The sequence below is a fragment of the Atractosteus spatula genome, chromosome 9, assembly GCF_055471065.1.
Source record: "Atractosteus spatula isolate fAtrSpa1 chromosome 9, fAtrSpa1.hap1, whole genome shotgun sequence".
In the NCBI taxonomy this organism is placed as follows: Eukaryota; Metazoa; Chordata; class Actinopteri; order Semionotiformes; family Lepisosteidae; genus Atractosteus; species Atractosteus spatula.
The window spans coordinates 19825978-19844157 of record NC_142714.1 but is presented as its reverse complement, the minus strand read 5'-3'; the positions used below and the strand labels follow the sequence as shown (position 1 = coordinate 19844157).

The following is an 18180-nucleotide window of genomic DNA, read 5'->3' as shown; positions in this document are numbered from 1 at the left end:
ACCAGGCCAAGGTGAAATTCTCATCTCTCATGCTCCTGCTTGAGTGTTCCTCCCTCCACAGGACTGGAAGAACCTGACTGCTGAATCTCACTGTGACTGCAAGACAAGTCTCACGCACACTGCTGAACTAACAGCAAAGGCAGGAAGGCAGGAACAGAAAAAACACTAACAGAGAACTTTGAAAACAGCTTTAAAATGGGAATAAAGAGGGAAATTTATCTAGATCTGCAGCAGTATTTAACAGCAATAAATAGGATTTGTCTACCAAACCAGTGCTTGAGGATGGAGACACAATACACAGCTGCTGACATCCTGCAAAGCTCTGACTTGCCGTTTGTGACAATACTAAAAATAAGTTTAACTGCTTTGCCTTATCATGCAAACCCCTGCAGAGAACACCCCAGGTATGGAATTGATCCCAGGGGCTTCAGGGCTGTAAGGCCAACCACTGCAACATTGGGCCACCTGGGTACTGTTACGTGTTTTTAAAATGTAATATTAAGTAGTCATGAACAGTCCTTTTCACTTTGACTGACTGACACGGCATCTAAGTTTAGGCAATCTAACAAGTTATGATGGCAGTCTGATTAGGTGCCTCTTCTGACATTTATGAATATTGTAACAGACGTACGGCAAAATGGGCTTCAATGCCAGCTTAAAGAAAGAAAAATACAAATCTTGACAATAAAAAAACGAACATGAAACAATTGGCTTCTATTTTTATTGTTTGGCACTCTGACAATTTTTTGTTGTCATCCAATGCGTCATCAGTTAAAAAATCCTTCTGTGAGAAATAAGCACTGTAAGTCATATCAGGAACATTTAGCCATGCTTTTTATTGTAATTAAGGTTAAAATCCCTATGGTATCAGTGCACAAGATGACGCAATACTATAAACAACTCCTAAAATACTTGATAAATTGCAAACACAGGTCATACTTAACAACATGGTGCTGCTACTTTTTTTTGAGTCTAGCAGAAAAGGGATAACAGTTTTTAGGAATATCATCATCAGGGATGGGGCAGCTAATCCTATTTAACTGACCTCATGCTCCACAGCCGAAACGTTGCGTTTCTTTTCTTCTCTTTTCAGCATGGACTTGACCTTCATTGGTTCCTTTGCAGCCTACACATGCTGACGCAGCTACCTTCTTGAAATAGATTTCCATATTCCATTATGGTCAAAGATGAGATATAAATGTTAATGTAATTAAATGTTATTTTTGCTTAGAATCCTGTAATGTTTCTCTGTGACAATCATGCAAAGGACACCATAGCAAACAAATTGTTAAAAAAACATTTTTAATTTTAATATAGATACACCCTAATTTTATCCTTCCAAGAAAAGCAGCACTGTTTAAAAAATAATCATAACAATTATCAAATAATAAAAACTACACTTCATGATACAGAATTTGTAACACTGGAGTAACAGTGCATGAAAACTGTGTATAGGACTCAACCTTTGTCCAAATCTGAGGTGTTGTGACATTTGCTCAGCTACTGTACATGTCCTGATGTTCACATGTTTCAGATAAGATCGACACTCCTATATCACACACAAGAGAATACTGGTCTACTAAAGATTATTAGAAAGAAGCAGACAAAAAGTCTCAAAATCAAATACAATAATGCCAGAATTATCTACCAATATTTATATGCTTTATTTACATATTATAATACAATTCACACACATCATATTAACAATAACAGGAACGAAAGATTAAATGAATATTTAATTTATAACTATTTAACACAGCCAATTGTTGATTTTTAAGACCTTTTTTTTATGTTGCTTCCAATCAAAGGCTGATTTTTCTACATGTGGAAGTGAGAAGACATAATGAATCAGTAGGGGTATTTCTTTTTGTACTTTTACGCCTCAGGAAATTTCACTGAGAAGACTTACATTTGAGACTGCTACTGTGGTATTATGGAGATTTTTAAGAGAATTCAAATATCAAACATGCTGAATTCTGATCAATAGTTTGGTACAGTTTAAACATCAACAATTTAAAAATCCAGTTGTTCCAATACCCAAAATATTCCCCATGAGCAAGGCAGTAAACTGGGACCACCCAAGAGTCGTGATATCAAGTCAAATGAACCATGTTGATAAAAAAAGGCCAGTTCTGGATAGAAAACAAAAGTTAATTTCATCCCTTTGTCACCGATAAACTCAAATGCAGTTCAGATTCATCAATGAAGAGTGGTGATTTCTGTTTAAGCCAGTTTACATAAGATCTACATAAAGGCAAGCTGCTTATCGATATCACATGTTCTAAAACAGACATCCACTTCTAACCTGAGCTGGTTTGTAACAGTGGCTGGAGTAAGATCTTTATCTTGACAGACTAAAAAATCAGGGCATTGCATCAAATATCAAGACAAAACAAGTACTGTACTTGAGTGTTCCTTCTGTTTTCTTGGAACTCCCTATCTGTAATTAGTTATCCCTGATCAGCTCAGCTCTCCACCTTGGCCCCTACACTAGGCAAGGAGAAAATGATGCCCTTTATTGAATTTTACAAGTTTCTGATTCTAATATCAATTGTATTTTCCTTTAGTTTATAGTATTTTCACCTTTTTTGTAGTGTTGAAAGATATTTAAATTTAATCAAGTTTAGCCTTAAGCTTTCAGGTTTTGTCTGATGTCATAGGGTTAGAATAGTCATGCACAGTCTTAATTAGCCAGCTAGATCCCACCTATGCATGGAACTGCAAGCTTTCTCCATGGTAAAGCTGCTCTCTAGGGTTGACGCTATGAACAGGGGAAAATGTAGTCAACACTTCATATAGTTCCCTATATCTTTACTCTTCTCTGTGGAAAGAGCATTTCACTCTTGTTTAAAACTAGGCCATGTTAAACCTGGATGAAAAATGAAAAGGTAAACAAAAAAATCAATCACACTAGGATCATATGATCAAATACATACATGCAAAGAAGTTAAAAAGATACATTTTCAAGACAGTATAACACATTGTGCTATTAAAGAACCTATTATTTTATGTTTCTGCTCGTTTAATCTACCACACCCAAAATGTACATTCTAGAGACAAAACGTTTCTCCCAGTAAACTGAAGGACCATAGAAGCGTTTAAACCTGCTATTTTGTGATGTTTGTTGCTATAATTTCGTGCTATAGAGCATAGTGAATATCCTTGTCAGAGTCCCAACCCGAAGCTTTTGGTAAGTGCGCAAAAGATCAATTAAAAACTTTAATTATATTGCACAACAACCAAACATACCGGACCTTCCTTATATTTTTCTGATTTGTGCACTTGTTTTGCTGTGACCTTCAGTCGGTTGATATCCTCAGCAAGATATCATGAGAATGCAATAAAAACATTCTCAAAGATTACGCACAGTGTTACTATGAGACAGCGTGTAGGGTAGACAAGGCTGGATACCATATTACTAGAAGTAATAAAATGCTGCTACCTGAAACTGGGAACCTGCCCATTACCATTTATAAACATCTATATTTGCTATTTTTTAGGGATATTTCTGCATTGATTTAGTTAACCTTCACTCTATGCAAGTGATATAATTGTGAACCATTAACGTATTTTATAGAAGATTCAGGTTTCCAAAAAAAGTAGGTATTTTAGCTAATTAAGAAAATCAGCTAGGAGAGTACAATTGGAGCTCTAGGGATATACAGTACTGGAAAGAACCATGATCTAGTTATAAAGCAGGGTACTTCTTTGTTATTTCTCATTTCACAAATCACAGATGCCACTACCGCAAAATTTTGATCTGAAATCAAGAATGTTAGTTCTCTCTAATACATGCTCTGTCATACATGTTAACATCTGTAATAAAAGCAGCAGTGCACCTATTATTCTAATTCTGCTGTAGCTACATGCACCTACGGTGGGCAGGGTTTCTGACTTCATCTGACTGCAGAAGATCTACATATCCCATGTCCCTGACAGCTTGTTCCTTTGCCCACACTAAAGAAAACTACATTTCCAACCTCCCCCATTTCTGCTCTGGGCTTCAATCATGTCCAACATTTGTAATCACAAACCAGAGGCTATTTACAGTTGCTAACACTGCTGCATAATGCTTGCATTATCCTTTCACCAAACAACAACAACAAAAAAGATACGATACTGTCGAAGCCGCTTCTCTAGAAGCTGTCTGTGATGCGTTAAAAGACGAGCAGTTCAAAGGCAGGCAGGGCAAGTAGAAGAGGTCTGCCTACATTTCCTTATTCTCTTTCTCATGTGCAGTGGCAATGTTTGTAGCCATGAATGAAAATACGGAAAAACCCAAACTGAGAATGTATGACAAAAAATGACTGACAATTCTAAATTTCTTGAAAACGTATTTTTTGCAGAATTTTCAATCCATAGTTCAGTCTTGATTATACATAGAACAAGGCCATTCCCAGTCACCATACTGTATATCACATCCTATATAAAGATATTTTCAGTACTGAAGGCTTTTGGATATTCCTAAGATCTCACGCAGCCTTTTTTTGAAAAATTGGTTTCAATAGAATGACCGAGCAGTTTGTTTCAGACGACCATCAGATTAAGTTTGGGCTGGTTTGTGATGTTCTGAAAGACAAATAGTTGCATTTCAGCATACATGTGTTGATTCCACCGGGTACACATAAACGTGTTATGAAGTACTCTGGGATACAAATTGAGAAAAAAGAAATGGGGTGGTAAAGGCACACTTTATAGTCCTGACTTGTAAGAATTATGAGGAAGCCAAACTTCATACATTTAAATCCTAACAAAAACACTTCTGTGATGTATAAACCTTCATGGTCAAAAATGTCCGTCTTCATCATAAAAACAGGAAAATCCAATTGGTACTAAAAAATTTAACTGGTTTAAATAGGAATCTAAATGGGACATCCATAACTTAGCTGATTATATTATACTGTTGACAAAAAAACAGCCCATTTTCTCCACAATTTCCCCATGATCCCATACATGGATCTAGAATGGAAGATCAAGGCACAGGGAGTGAACCAGTTGAGGAGATGACTCACCTGAACTCGCTGGACAAGCAGAAGAGACTGTGTGTCATTTTGGTCTGCCTCCAGAATCAGGTCAGTCAGCTTGTGAATGATAACGTCAAGGGGACCCTGCTCTTCCAGCGGCTTTGTCAAGTCCAGCTATGGAAAGACAGAGACACACAGCTGACTGATGACTTGCTGGAAAAACCAAACAGCATTTGTCAAATGTTACTGAACAATCAAGAATTTAAAATATGTCTGTCTCTGGTCTGGCCCTGAGCTATGTCCGCTAGCCAGCTGAGATTAATCTTCCCGATATGAGGGCCTGCAACTGGGAGTGATCCATCGGATTGGGTGGATTTGATTGAACCTGCCAGGGATTCCTGAACTTGCTATGCAGTGACTGTTACTAGGACACGGTGGGTGTGTTAGAGGAGTGTGTACATTCTATCTGAGCATTAGCAGAGTGGAGTGATGATATGGGCTGAACTGGAAGACTGATGACTTCCTGGGCAGGACGATGAATGATGAATTTCAGATCTGAAAAGGTGCTGTTCTTATCATTTTCTTATTGTGGTATCCATCAAGCAAGAGAAAGCTGGCTTTATCATATTTTTATGCATTAATTAGACAAAGAGAAATTACAGGTTTAGCATCACTGTAGATACTGTACGTTTGGTCCTGAGTAGGGCCTTTGTTTCAAGAAAGCTTTACATTTATGTTATTATGTCTCTCATTCAGATGCTACTATTATTATTACTACTACATTTCCAAAAGGAATAACTGTTATATTGTAAAAACAAATCAAGATCAGCATCATGTTTTACAATATAGTTTGACTTCAAAACTGAAAAACACAGTTGAAGACACCTGGCACATTCACACTCTTTAAGGTCGCAAGAATATGGAAAATGGTTTAGTGGTGAAGTGATGGGAAATAAGTAGAGTAGGGATTGTGTCATGACAAGAGCTGAATGGGTTAATTGTTGTATCATCCTGGAAGGCAGGAAATGCTTTAATATGCGAGTGTTTTCGGGTGGAGGGGGCTGTTGAGAGCTGCAGCCAGCACAGAGCATCAGCAGCACCTCCAGCAGAGCACGACAAAGAAACAAGCCAAGTGCGCTTTCTGATTAATGTGGGCCTGCTGACAAGCTATTCTGAGAAAGAACGAGCAGCAGATAATGACAGACCTTCTTGAAGGGTGGGGGGGAGGACACTAAATGAAGGGGAACAGAACACCTAGTAGGGTTCAAACATACAGTAGAAGGAAAAAAATCTTGTCATTGAAAACAGAATATGTCTGCATCAAAATGGTTGTGTCATTGGTAAAAAACCCAACCTAAAGTGCTGGTGCATGGTGTGGTGATGTCACAAGGCGATTGTGTTGGTGAGCTTTGAGGAAAAATCTTTTTTTTTTTTAATCAACAGAGCAATGCTACTGGGATTGTGGGATTGCTACTGGCACCGAAAGGAGGAGAGTCAACAAGGTTCAATGCACCAGTGGATTCTCATCATCAGGTTGTATTTTGATAATTGGAATATTTCATGACAACAATGACTGACAGCTACTGGGACCTGCAGGGTTGTAGTGATTATAAAGACTCAATTCCTACAACCAATTCTTCTTTTTCATTGGAGTTTATGTCTTCAGGATGTCATTAAGCAGTCCAAGTTTAAATGTCTACACAGTTTAACATTCAACTGACCCCGATTTCCCAATTATCTCAATTATCTTAAGCGTAATTGCTCAAAGTATGAGCCTAGTGACCTACACTGCTGTAATTAACTACATAAAAATATAGCTTGAGCAGTGTTCTTTTTCTGTGTACCACATAAGGAAATAAATTCAGAATGTCATTCTACTGTGATAACCTAACACAATATACTGTATACATGTGCTGTGGTCAAATAGTAAAAGTGAAGAGGCCTTAGTTCATCTAATCTCATGAAAAAACTCATAAGGATTAATGCCTTTAACAGGCAGTCAATTAAATGCCTTGAATTAAGTCACAAGAGGAAAAAACCGGAAGCAGAAAAAATACTCATTAACTGCTCACACTTACTGTGAGGTAATCAGTGATGCGCTTCATAACTTTGCATTCAGTCAAACTATGTTCTGAAGCATCATGAACTGGAGTTTATCCCAAACTGTTTGCACAGTTTAAGTGTGATTCAACCACACATTCTCAGACTCTTGCTTTAACACTGTAGTTGCCAATGTATCGTACCAGCAGACCTCAGTGATTTATCATCACATACACTGTATGCATAAAAGCTCTGCAGCATTTCTAATGAACTGATTTTAAGACGGGTTCCTTTGATATTGTTTGGTGAATTTGGAATTGCCAATTATCTTTATTACAAAACCACTGCAGCACACAGGATCCTCTGACCTGTCCAACCATAAAGTCATCCCCCTTCTGACAGCTGCAGCGACTTACAGTAGGGTGAGATCAGACTGAATGAGGGATTTCTTCTAGAGCAGTGTCTCCCAGCCTGTACAATCAGAGGGCACACTTACATAAATATACTGTAAAGGTTTTGTGTCATGTTCAAATTTATCACCAGCCAAAGCTCATGATTATTAATTTTATAAACAAAACTTATGCCAATTCACAATCTAAGTCTGCCTCGGAGAGCTCAGTTGCCTTATCTTGGCAGGAAGTAAAGACAGTGAGCAGTGGAACTTTGCTTAGCCACTCCCAGTTGTTCTGTTTTTTTTTTAAGCCCGTTAAAATTCAAAAATATAACTTGCTCCACACATGAATCCTGCTTGTAATGTTTTTGAGCATGGACTCTGCAAAACTGACAAATATATAAGCAATATTTATTCTTTAGTTATTTTTGGTAAATATGTGACTTCCAAAATTCCATGTATTGAGAAATGCTGTCCTATACTGGTGTCGCTGTACTTCTGGATATATCCTGAAAGCCACAGAAGTCACTGTTTAATCAGGAGCTGTGAGATAGTTTTCCACTTGGGAGAATCCTGGTCATGTAGGATCCTGGTCTAGATCTTAAATCCCAACCTGTGTTCAGAGTGAGCACCTACTGGCTAAGGCACTTAAAAAAACCCTGCTGTCAATGTTTTAACAAAAATGTGGGAGACAAAACCATAACTACAGAGTGTTTGCTATACACCGAGAATATAAAAACAAACAAGTCTGGGGCAACCACACAAGATCAAGTATGTGATCTAAATTTTCCACAATTTTATCATTTATCTTTTGTCGTGAAATTTTGGCTTGTGGCTTGAATGTGTGTCAATTGTGTGAATGCTTACCACAATTGGGATGGTAAGGAGCTCTAAAAAGTCTAAAAAGGGTAACATACATTTTTAAGATTGAACCAAGTACTGCCAATGCACACTGTCATACAAAAGAATAGGAACTACGTAGAGAAAGTGGATAGTACTGTCGATTCTTCCTCTGTGTGAAACTTTCATTCACCTAAAAGGTTGAGAACCCCTGGTGTTTATCAGCTGAACCCCTTCAACCTAAATTATTTGCCTAATGTACCCCCTTGAGATTTTAACTAAATCAAACTTTTCAATAAATGCTTGCTACAGCAACCCTCTTATCATGCTTCTTTTCACTTTGTAAAATATTAATATTACTACTGTTGTTTTTCTTATTCTTATTATTACATTGTTATTTATTAATAGGAATATTTAATTTTACACTGATGTTTCCGTGACAATCTCACGAACCCCGTGCAGTAATGCCACAAACCCCTAGGGTTTCACGAACCTCCGGTTCGGAAACCCCGATTACACCATTGCATCTCCATTTACAGCACACTACAGACTCGGATGTCCAAGTTTGTCAGCAGCCTAACATGCCATTCCTTTAACAGGAAATCGGTTCACGTGTGGATATAGTGGGAATAATATGTTTGTTAACTTTGGGTACATGTATATTAAACACTGCACGCTTTTTTCTGAACACCATTTTCTCTACATAATCTATATTGAAGGAAACTTTCCCAATATGTGCCCACACAACTTCAGGCTACACGCTCATTTTGACAAAAGGTCACAATTTGAATACATTGGCAGGCATCACACTAAGCGACCTCTTCACAAAAAATTCTAATATATTCTTTAATGACATTGCAGTTCGTTCTTCAGAAGAGCCAAGGAATTTTCAGTATCAACTTCCCCAGTCTTTCTATGCATGCTTTTTCCATGCCATTACAGTAATTGGAGGAAGGGTGATACTGTGGAACCAATATACTCAGAGTGCACGTTTTGTTAACTAATTTATCAGGAAAACACATGGTTCCTCCAGCTGTACAGCCCTGAAAGAAAAAAGGAGAACAGAACCGGAATTAATTAACCTGTCTGTACGTGGTGTTGCTTCAGACTTTTTAAGTGTATTGTACTAGAAGGTCTAGTGAACGTCACCAATAAATGGCAAAACTGCATTGTCAGCCACATGCGACAAGTCTCTTTGTGGAGAACATCTGCAGGTTCTGATGGACACGCAATACAGATTGGATGCTTGGAGGTAAGCCTGAGAGACAGGGTCCACTAAGATAGACTACGTGTGCATAGAAACTGATAATGATACCCTTTGCACCGGTGAACTGTGGGAACAAGAGTTTACTCAGTGCCACATGTGTAGTCACGCCCTTGTAGGCACCCACAATTGCTCCATGTAAACAGGACTTGCTTGCTCTACTGATAAAACACCATAACCAATAAATCAACCAACTTCAGGTAAAAAAAAAGTTTAAACCAGCCATACTCTTCCTAGTGACACACAAAGTGTTGTAACAGCTCTGAATCATTTATCAGAGAATTTGCTTTGCTATCACTTAAGGTGGGACAAATTTGTGAATGTGAAGCAACAGCACTGCAGAGATAAGACGTTTAACTGCTACTCTTTTTCAAAATATGTTTTAAATATAAAGAGAAGTTCCTCAAAAGTGGTATCTTAAAAAGTCAGATAAGTCTGTGCTCAAATAATATGCTATGCTTTGGTGAAGACTGTTCCAGTGCTACCTGCTCTTGCCTTTGGAAGTCCACACATAATTAAATGAGACTGTCTCGTTACTGTTCAGTCCATCGGATATCACATTTGAAACAGACAGGATCCAGTCCCGTCACAATTTTCGAGTGCGGTACATGCTTGCAACAGCGGTTTACATTGCCAAATGTAATTTAAAAAATCCCAAACATTATAATTCTTTCTTTATAGTAAGAGTGAAGCTGTAAGGACATTACAAAAATTTCGATATTTCACAAGATTTCCTGTAAAAAAAGTTTTGATTCCCCATCTCAGCCTCCTGTTGACATTAGCTATAAAGCAGTACAGTTCCACCAGATGAATTTGAAGACATTAAGAGATCTACAAGGTGTCCTGTATGATTTTGGGGACTCTCAGTCTTAACTTTGCCTGTAGTACTGTACATATGATCAAATACCATACACAGATAGTTCTTTGTTTCTACAGCTTTATTACACATTCTCTGTTATGTGCTTTAATGAAAGGCATCAAAGTAATTCATCTGTTACTTTTACCTGCCAAAACTCCTATGTAGTAGCACATAGCTAGGAAGCCTCAGCAACCTTTGGAACTACAGCTTGACAACCATTCAGAAACACCCACACATCTGAAACTACCCTTCCTCCCTCCTCCTCTGCTTTTTTCAAGAAACTTATTGCTGCTACAGCTTGCTATTAAATACGCCTCTTCAACTGAATCTCATTCACCAGCCACGAATGCAGTCAACAACTTTGAGGAGTATGGTAGAGGGATATAATGTGCAAAAGATTAGATGATGACAAACAAATTGCTTTCAATGAGTCACAGATTCCAGTGGTGCTTAGCTTATCATGTACTGTTTTGATTTCAAGACAAATAATATTGTGGTTATGATCAGTAACAAGAAATGTTGAGGAAGGCAAAAAAAATCCTTGTGTTCTGAGGCAAAATATATAGAACGTAAAAGACTTATAAACTTGTAGCTATGTATCCTAAAACTAAAAAAAAATTGGGCACAACTGATAATGTTAAAATCAATATCAGCAGCCTCAGATCTTCATTTCTGAAAACTGTTGTAATTGTCATTGTGTAATACTGTATTGTATAATACACAATAGTAAATCTCTAAACACACTTGCTTCCCAGCTCTAGGAGTTCAGACCAGAGGGATTAGAGCTTCACTTTCCTGGTTTTTCTTCTAGTTTTATTCCTCACAGCAGGTACAGCTTTAGAAAACATAACCACAGTCAATAGACTACAAGTAGAATAAATCTGAAGCAAATAATGCAAAAGTATGCATGACTAAAAATCTTTGACACCAAGATTACCAGTCACTTTTAAAACGCTAAGCAAATAAATGACAAGTCCTTTTAAAAGGGTGGTTTGACACATCTACTCCTAAGAACCACATCCGAGTAACACAGCACAGAATAATATGGGCTCATTATTAACATTCATCACCTCAAACAGGTTTTTAAAAAACTATTAAAAAGGCCCACAGGTACACTAGATGTAAATGCTGAGTGTTGAGGCTAAGGAGGCAGCTAGTGATGTGAGCTCATTATAGAGTCATACTGTACACAGAGAACAAGACTCTGAATATTATTTCAATGTTCGCTTTAAACCACTCAGTTATGAAAGCAATAGAACACACTGAAAAACTTGGCAGGGTAAAATATGCTTTGACCATAAAATTCATTGTCTTCAGATTCTTTCACATATTCTTGTGCAAAACACAGAAAGAACTTTCCTGTCCAGAATTATCCCTAATAAGAACTGTCTGCAACATTGCCTTATACAAACCAAAAACTCTGCACATGCTTTGGAGATCCTGATTTTCTATGATGCAAAACAGGATTCCTTTCTAGAAGCACAGAATTAAAATCGGGAAATAAACAGCAACTCTCTGATGCACATTTGCAAGTTCTATGCATCTTTAAAAGCCACTTATGTTGGGTTCACTTCAACAAGATAGGACTTTCTCTTAATGTTTTGCTCATCCATTTCAGGAAATGCATTGAAAGACCATTCTGTTTTAGGAAGAGAAACAGCATGAGCTAATGCCAACTACTGGATCAATATTAATATATGGGAGGGGAGATTAAATGATCTAAAAAGCATCTGGTTATAACACAAGGAGCACATTATGCACTGCTGTGATGATAACTTAATCTGTCCTTTACATTCCTAACACAAATGTGTTCATTTCTCATTATGTTAGAGTATAGTTGAATGATAATTGTACAGTGTTAAAAGTTGGTGTCCTCCCCCACCATCTAGCTGTTAATATAGAATTGAATAAATATTTATAATATACATGCATATTTTCATTTACTGTGTCTAATCATACATTTGTCAGAACAAATGAGAGGTTCATTTTAACATTTGTAATGTTTTTCAATGTTTCTTCTTGCTACCAACATTTTTTCACTGGTACAGCTGTTATGCTAGGGAGTAAGATGATCTTAGGTCAGCAAAGGGGATTTTGAGTGCTGCTGCTACACCTCTGGTTAACATACTTGTTAAATTACTGTTTGGCGTGATTCAGCGACACATTCTGCCTTTTAAGCCATGTTGTATGCTATGCATCTTCTTATGCAAAAGGAACATGTACAGTAGCATGCAGATAATGTGCATCACAAAGTCATGAGGTGATTTTCAAGTAAACAGGTAACCTGACTCTCTATGGGAGTACAAAGAGGTGTCCCCCAATTTTCTGCTTAGTTTGAAGCTGTCACCTCTTCCAGCCAATCGTGGTTTATTAATTTATGAAAAAAGACATGCATTTTTTAGCACTACTTTGGATGCTGAAGCATCAGAGAACTGATAGGAAAATGTACAGGGTGAAATTAACTGAATATGGAAGTATTTGTGCTGTCTATATAGCTTCCAAACGTCTTCCTAACATAGTGTGATAAATTCCCATGTCTGCAAAAGAAGGACATTTTAAGATCCCATGACATGTTTTAAGAAGGCATGGGTGTTAACCCTAGTGTCCTGGTAAAATTCAACCCTGGGCTGTTTAAATCTAGCCTTAAGTTTCCCTTCAATTGAACTGTAAGACGTTTCTCATTTCTCCACGTAATCTGCTCTGTAGTGGAGCTGAGCTGCTGACAAATAATGGGTACTACACTTGGTACAGTAGGTGCTGTCGGCCAGCTCCTATATGTAAAGTGCTTTGGGATATTATAATTAAACATTAATGACAGTTTATGTTATTGCCAATCTTTAAATGGGCCACTTTTATTTGTATTAATTTTTATAGGCATTTCTCTATAACATAAATTACTTGTATTCTAAAAGATTTGTTCATACAAGAACATAAGATTCAGAATTATCCCATAGGGGCCCTTTTCTTGAATAAAAGGTTACATTTATACAGTATATGTACACACATCATACCTTGGACAGAGTTTAGACTGCTTCTTGGCAGTTAAAACTGGACAAATCTGTATTACACAGAACATACAAAAATGATCAATTAACACTGCTGACACTCACACCAAAGAATGCATGAACCCTTTTTCATTTTAAACATCATTCATCAAAGATTTCACTGTGGTTACAAAAACTGTTTAACCATCAACAAAGTATCACCACCAGAGGTAAAACAAACTGCAGCTTTAAAGTATTACATAAAAAATGAGCACTATGGACAAGAGCCCTTGAGGGTATTGGTGGAAAAAAATGAAATAAGCTTTATGCAGTCATGTTTTAAAATATAGCATGTCAAGCTTGAAAAAAGTAACAAAAACATTACAGTAATACGTAACAGAGAAAGATAAAAAGAATGTTTGGCAAACTGTGGGAAAGTCATTTTAAAAGGCACCATAAGCAATATACAAACTCTGTATTTTTCCATATGGTTGATTTATATTACTGTGTAATGTCTACAAATATCTGATTAACTCAGATTGTATTTTACAGTACCCTAATATTATACACACATCTGAAATTTAAAAAATGCACATGATATTTAATCTAAAAATCTTCACCTTTTAGCAAAACGTACCATGTTTTGTTACCAGCCAGATGAAACTACCCAGGTTTCAAAGAACAGATGACATAAAAAGGTTGTTTCCTGCTCTTAAGAAAACAAAAAAAACTCCCATCTAAATTTGCCCAGCCTCTGCAAGACAACTGAAAGAAGTAGGCTAATCAGCATATTTTTAAACCACATTCTACTTTGTGGGACATTTTGTTTTCTGAGCCATCAGTTTTAAATGTGGGTCAGTAAGGTTCGTATTGTTTGTCGAACACAAAGCAAAGCCATCTTCAGATTGTGGCCAGTCTTTTTTTGAGTTTTATGGGAAGGATGACATCTCTGAATCACACTCCGAGATCTGTGGCAACATCAAAGTGCCAAGAACTGCCACTATTTTCTCATTTACCTCTAGGATTAGGACTAATCATAAAGGACTGTTACTCACTGTGCCAATGACACATTTATTAAATAACACAGACATAAAGCAAGACACTGACATTACAACAAAATGTTACCCTAAATATTTACTATTATATTTTAATGTTACTAAACAGATCTTAACCTGGTTCACGTAGTGCATGCACAATTCTATTTGCTTTACAGAGTGGTAACGAATTCTGTAAAGCCATAACAAATACAACCAACACAGCTGGTAACTGAATTTCTGCCTAAAATGTTTGAGCCATTTATTCAAAACAGGCTATTAAATGTGCATTGTTACATATGAGCAGTTACATATCTACATATTTTGAATATAGAGTCCTTTGTCTGTTTGAACTGTTTTCTCACTAACAAACAGACTACATATTTTCAGAGTTTCTGATTACCTGAGGAAAAAACGGTTTTCTGTTCTTAAAATAACAACACAAAAAAACTTCTATTCAAGTGTACTGAAGCTTTAAAAAAAAGCTTACCAGCTTCTTACACTACTGCCTCACATTTGCCCAAGTCATCAGAGTATTCAGTGAATAGATATGTTCACCCTGTAATAGGGGACCAGCAGGATTTCCACAAAACTAAAAAGGACATATTAAATAATGCAGGGAAGAGAGCCCAGCTTCTCCAGCTGTCCAGGATTTGTTTTCTTGTGTTCTTTGTGCAAGAGAAAAATCATTTCAAAATGCAAGACCGCACTCCCTCTGCCAGTGGAAGTGAGATGCTCTGGCACAATTAGGAGGAGCTGACATGGCTTAATTGTCCCACCTCCATCCTTCCTCTGCTTTACCTCTTTGAGCCTCTGCACACGACGGACTGCTTAAAGCTTACAGCTTACCGTGTGTATACCGCTAAACTGCGGTTCACAAACAACGTCACGACATACAATCAAAGACTTGCATTCAGTCATTTTGGCAACCAAAGCTCTCATTTCCAGGATTTTCGGGATCAAGCTTCATCCATTGAATAAGCTGGAAGGCATGTTGTGCAACAGGTAGAACTCATCAGAGTTGAGTGTTTTCCTACAGCGGAATTTGGATTTGCTCTAACTCGCTCTTGTCCATGAGCAGCAAAATAGATTTAAACTTCTGCCAGACTAATTTGATAAAAAAAAACTGTGGCACAGGGAGCTTTACTAGAAAATAGTGAAAATAAATCTTAATCTTCTGTAAGAAGATCACGTCTAAGAAGAGAACCCAGCCACAAGCCCTACCACAAGAGCTACAGGATAAGACCTGCTTAGGAATTCAACATTCTTCAAATTACCAGCTACTGAGTTCTGAATCTCTCCAATAAAGTATGAAAATGTCTGGTGCAGAAAACTTTTAAATGTTTCATCACATGAAAAGCATTCTGTTCATATATCCCTGCATTACAAGCACTATGTGTGTAAACATATTAGACTAGGGAACAGCTACAGCACATAACCTTCAAGAGAACAAGTAGAGGTTAATTTCATGTTGACATAGTAATTAGATATACATCAGTGCTGCAAAAATATCAGAGAACACTATGTTCCATAGGAGCAACTCATCTTGTAGACAGTAGCATGTCATAGCATAGCATAACAGACAGACCAGGACTTTACCTTCAGTGTGCTGTAGGCTTGTAAGCGATATTACACAAGTATTGGGATTTCAGTCCCACTGGGCACAAGAGCATGTATGGGGTGTTTTGGAACATCAGAGAGGTGTCCAAAACTGCCAGGTGAGTGGTCCCACGTCTCCATGGACTTCTGTAATACTGAGTGGAAACACTATGCTGTGCTGCAGCCTGGACTGACCCACCAGAGGCTATAATATTCAGTCAAGGCAGTATAAAAACATTAATTACAGGGCCACAAATGAACTAGAGCAGCTAGCCATAAATATTGAAATGCACATATACCAACTCAACTGCATTTACATAGCATATGTAAATCACTGATACATTTGAAACTCTTTGAGATTCTTTTGAGATGAAAGAGGATGAGATAAGGAAACATTTTTTACCTACATTTAATCTAAATGTTTCAATGTGTTACTTTAGCACAGTATTATGAAGTATTAATGTAGCAATATCTGTCAGAGAGTTTTAGGTTAAATCAAGATCATATTTACTTTCTACATACGTAAAATATAGTCACAAATGTATACAGTAAGTCTATTCATAGCCCCATCTCAAGCTCATAAAATTAAAAAAAAGGAAATGTATATTGTTTTTTTTGTTCTTTTGCAATACAGTTGTGAAGTTCCGGTATCCAAAGTTGCTATTTTGTTTTGCTCTGGAGACACAAGTAAAAAAAAAAATCACCAAAAATAGGATGTCATCTTGTAGGACTGGAAAATACAACATGAAACCTTTTCACAGTAAATTTCCCAAACAGTAAATTTTTCAGATAAGGACTGAAAAAGTGCAGTTTAAACTGTACTGGTTTAGAAAACACTCTCCTCTCCTAATTACACAGAATTACACAGCTTCAAAAGGCTCCATATTAGTTTTCTTATGTTTTGGGGTTTTGTTTGGCTTTGATTTTGAAACATGATACAGGCTTTATAACATAACATAATAGGGCAATTTCTTTGTTTTCAGTATGTGCCATGACATGTTTAGAAAAAGGAAACCACTAAATAAACACTTAAGGTGTACTCAATTTGTATTTTAAGTACAGAAATACCGTTTGAACTTAGAACGTAAACGCCAATTATTTTATGACAAGACTGGATGACTGCATACAAAATGGGGGATAAGAAAGTCATTCCTTGGCAAGAAATTCTTCTTAATGTCGTAATCTGGGCATTGGCTTATGGGTTAACAATTTTCAGTCATAAATTTCCAGACAGATGTTTGCCCTGCCGAACTTTTAGGGAAGCTGAGCTATTATTATTCAAGCAGCAATGAATCAAACTGAAACAGGGTACACTTTTCTACATTTCCTTCAACTATGAATATGCTTCACGGGCAGGTTTAAAATAAATTGGTACAAGCACTATGTGAAAATAAATACATGGACTTTTTTTCAGTCTCTGGTGAAAAACATTTGTAACAAAAAAAAACTTTTGTTAAAAATCAGTTCCTGATTTATCCATCTAGAATCCTTGCTTACAAGTTAGAATTCACCTTCTCTTAATATGTTTCTATGACTTTAGATCCTGTAGGATGTAAGAATGTTTTATTGGGGCTGACAAATACTCAAATTTAAGTATCACTATATAAAACACTAATTCATTTATGTTTTAAAATATTTTGCAGGAAACTTTTTCTCGAAAATATTATCCATTCCTGGTTTGACAAACCAAATGCTACTGCAGGTAGACCCAACTTGAGCGAACTAAAACGATTCAAGTAGCTTCCAAGCTGCCACGAGCACATTTAGTACTTATTATCCAAAGACGAGGTAAGACGAGACAATTGTAGCATGATGGGTGAAAAAGACCAGAGTCAGAAATGTCTGGAGTCCTCTGTCAGTTTTGAAAGGGAGGCAAACAGTCTCCTAGTCTAGCTCAAGGTCACATCCTGGAGCACTTGAATTTGTCATGTGTGATTAACCTTTGTTGTCTGTAAAGCTTAATATGGCATAAACGTGCTCCAGGAATATGTTAGCATTATCCTTACTGCCACAGGTGATGGACAGATGTCAAGCGTTTGAAAACACTGTCGCTGTTAATCAGCACCACAACTTAAAGTGGCCTTTAAATTGCATTTGCCTAGTCAAATATCCGTTTTCCAAGGGGAATTGCTTTTCAAACCCACTGCAAAGATTCCATTTCAAAATAAAACTGGCATTTAAAAAACTGGCATTGAAATATGTAAT

The 18180-nt window shown here is 37.0% G+C and overlaps 1 protein-coding gene across 2 annotated transcripts in view; it reads right to left on the bottom strand.

The window, feature by feature from the left end:
- Positions 1-18180, bottom strand: part of itpk1a (inositol-tetrakisphosphate 1-kinase a) — an 85884-nt gene that overhangs the window by 39734 nt on the left and 27970 nt on the right. For both annotated transcript variants that reach the window (XM_088924539.1, XM_088924541.1), the window contains exon 4: positions 5013-5138. In XM_088924539.1, coding sequence (XP_088780665.1) covers positions 5013-5138 — 126 coding nt within the window. The remainder of the gene's footprint in view (positions 1-5012; positions 5139-18180) is intronic.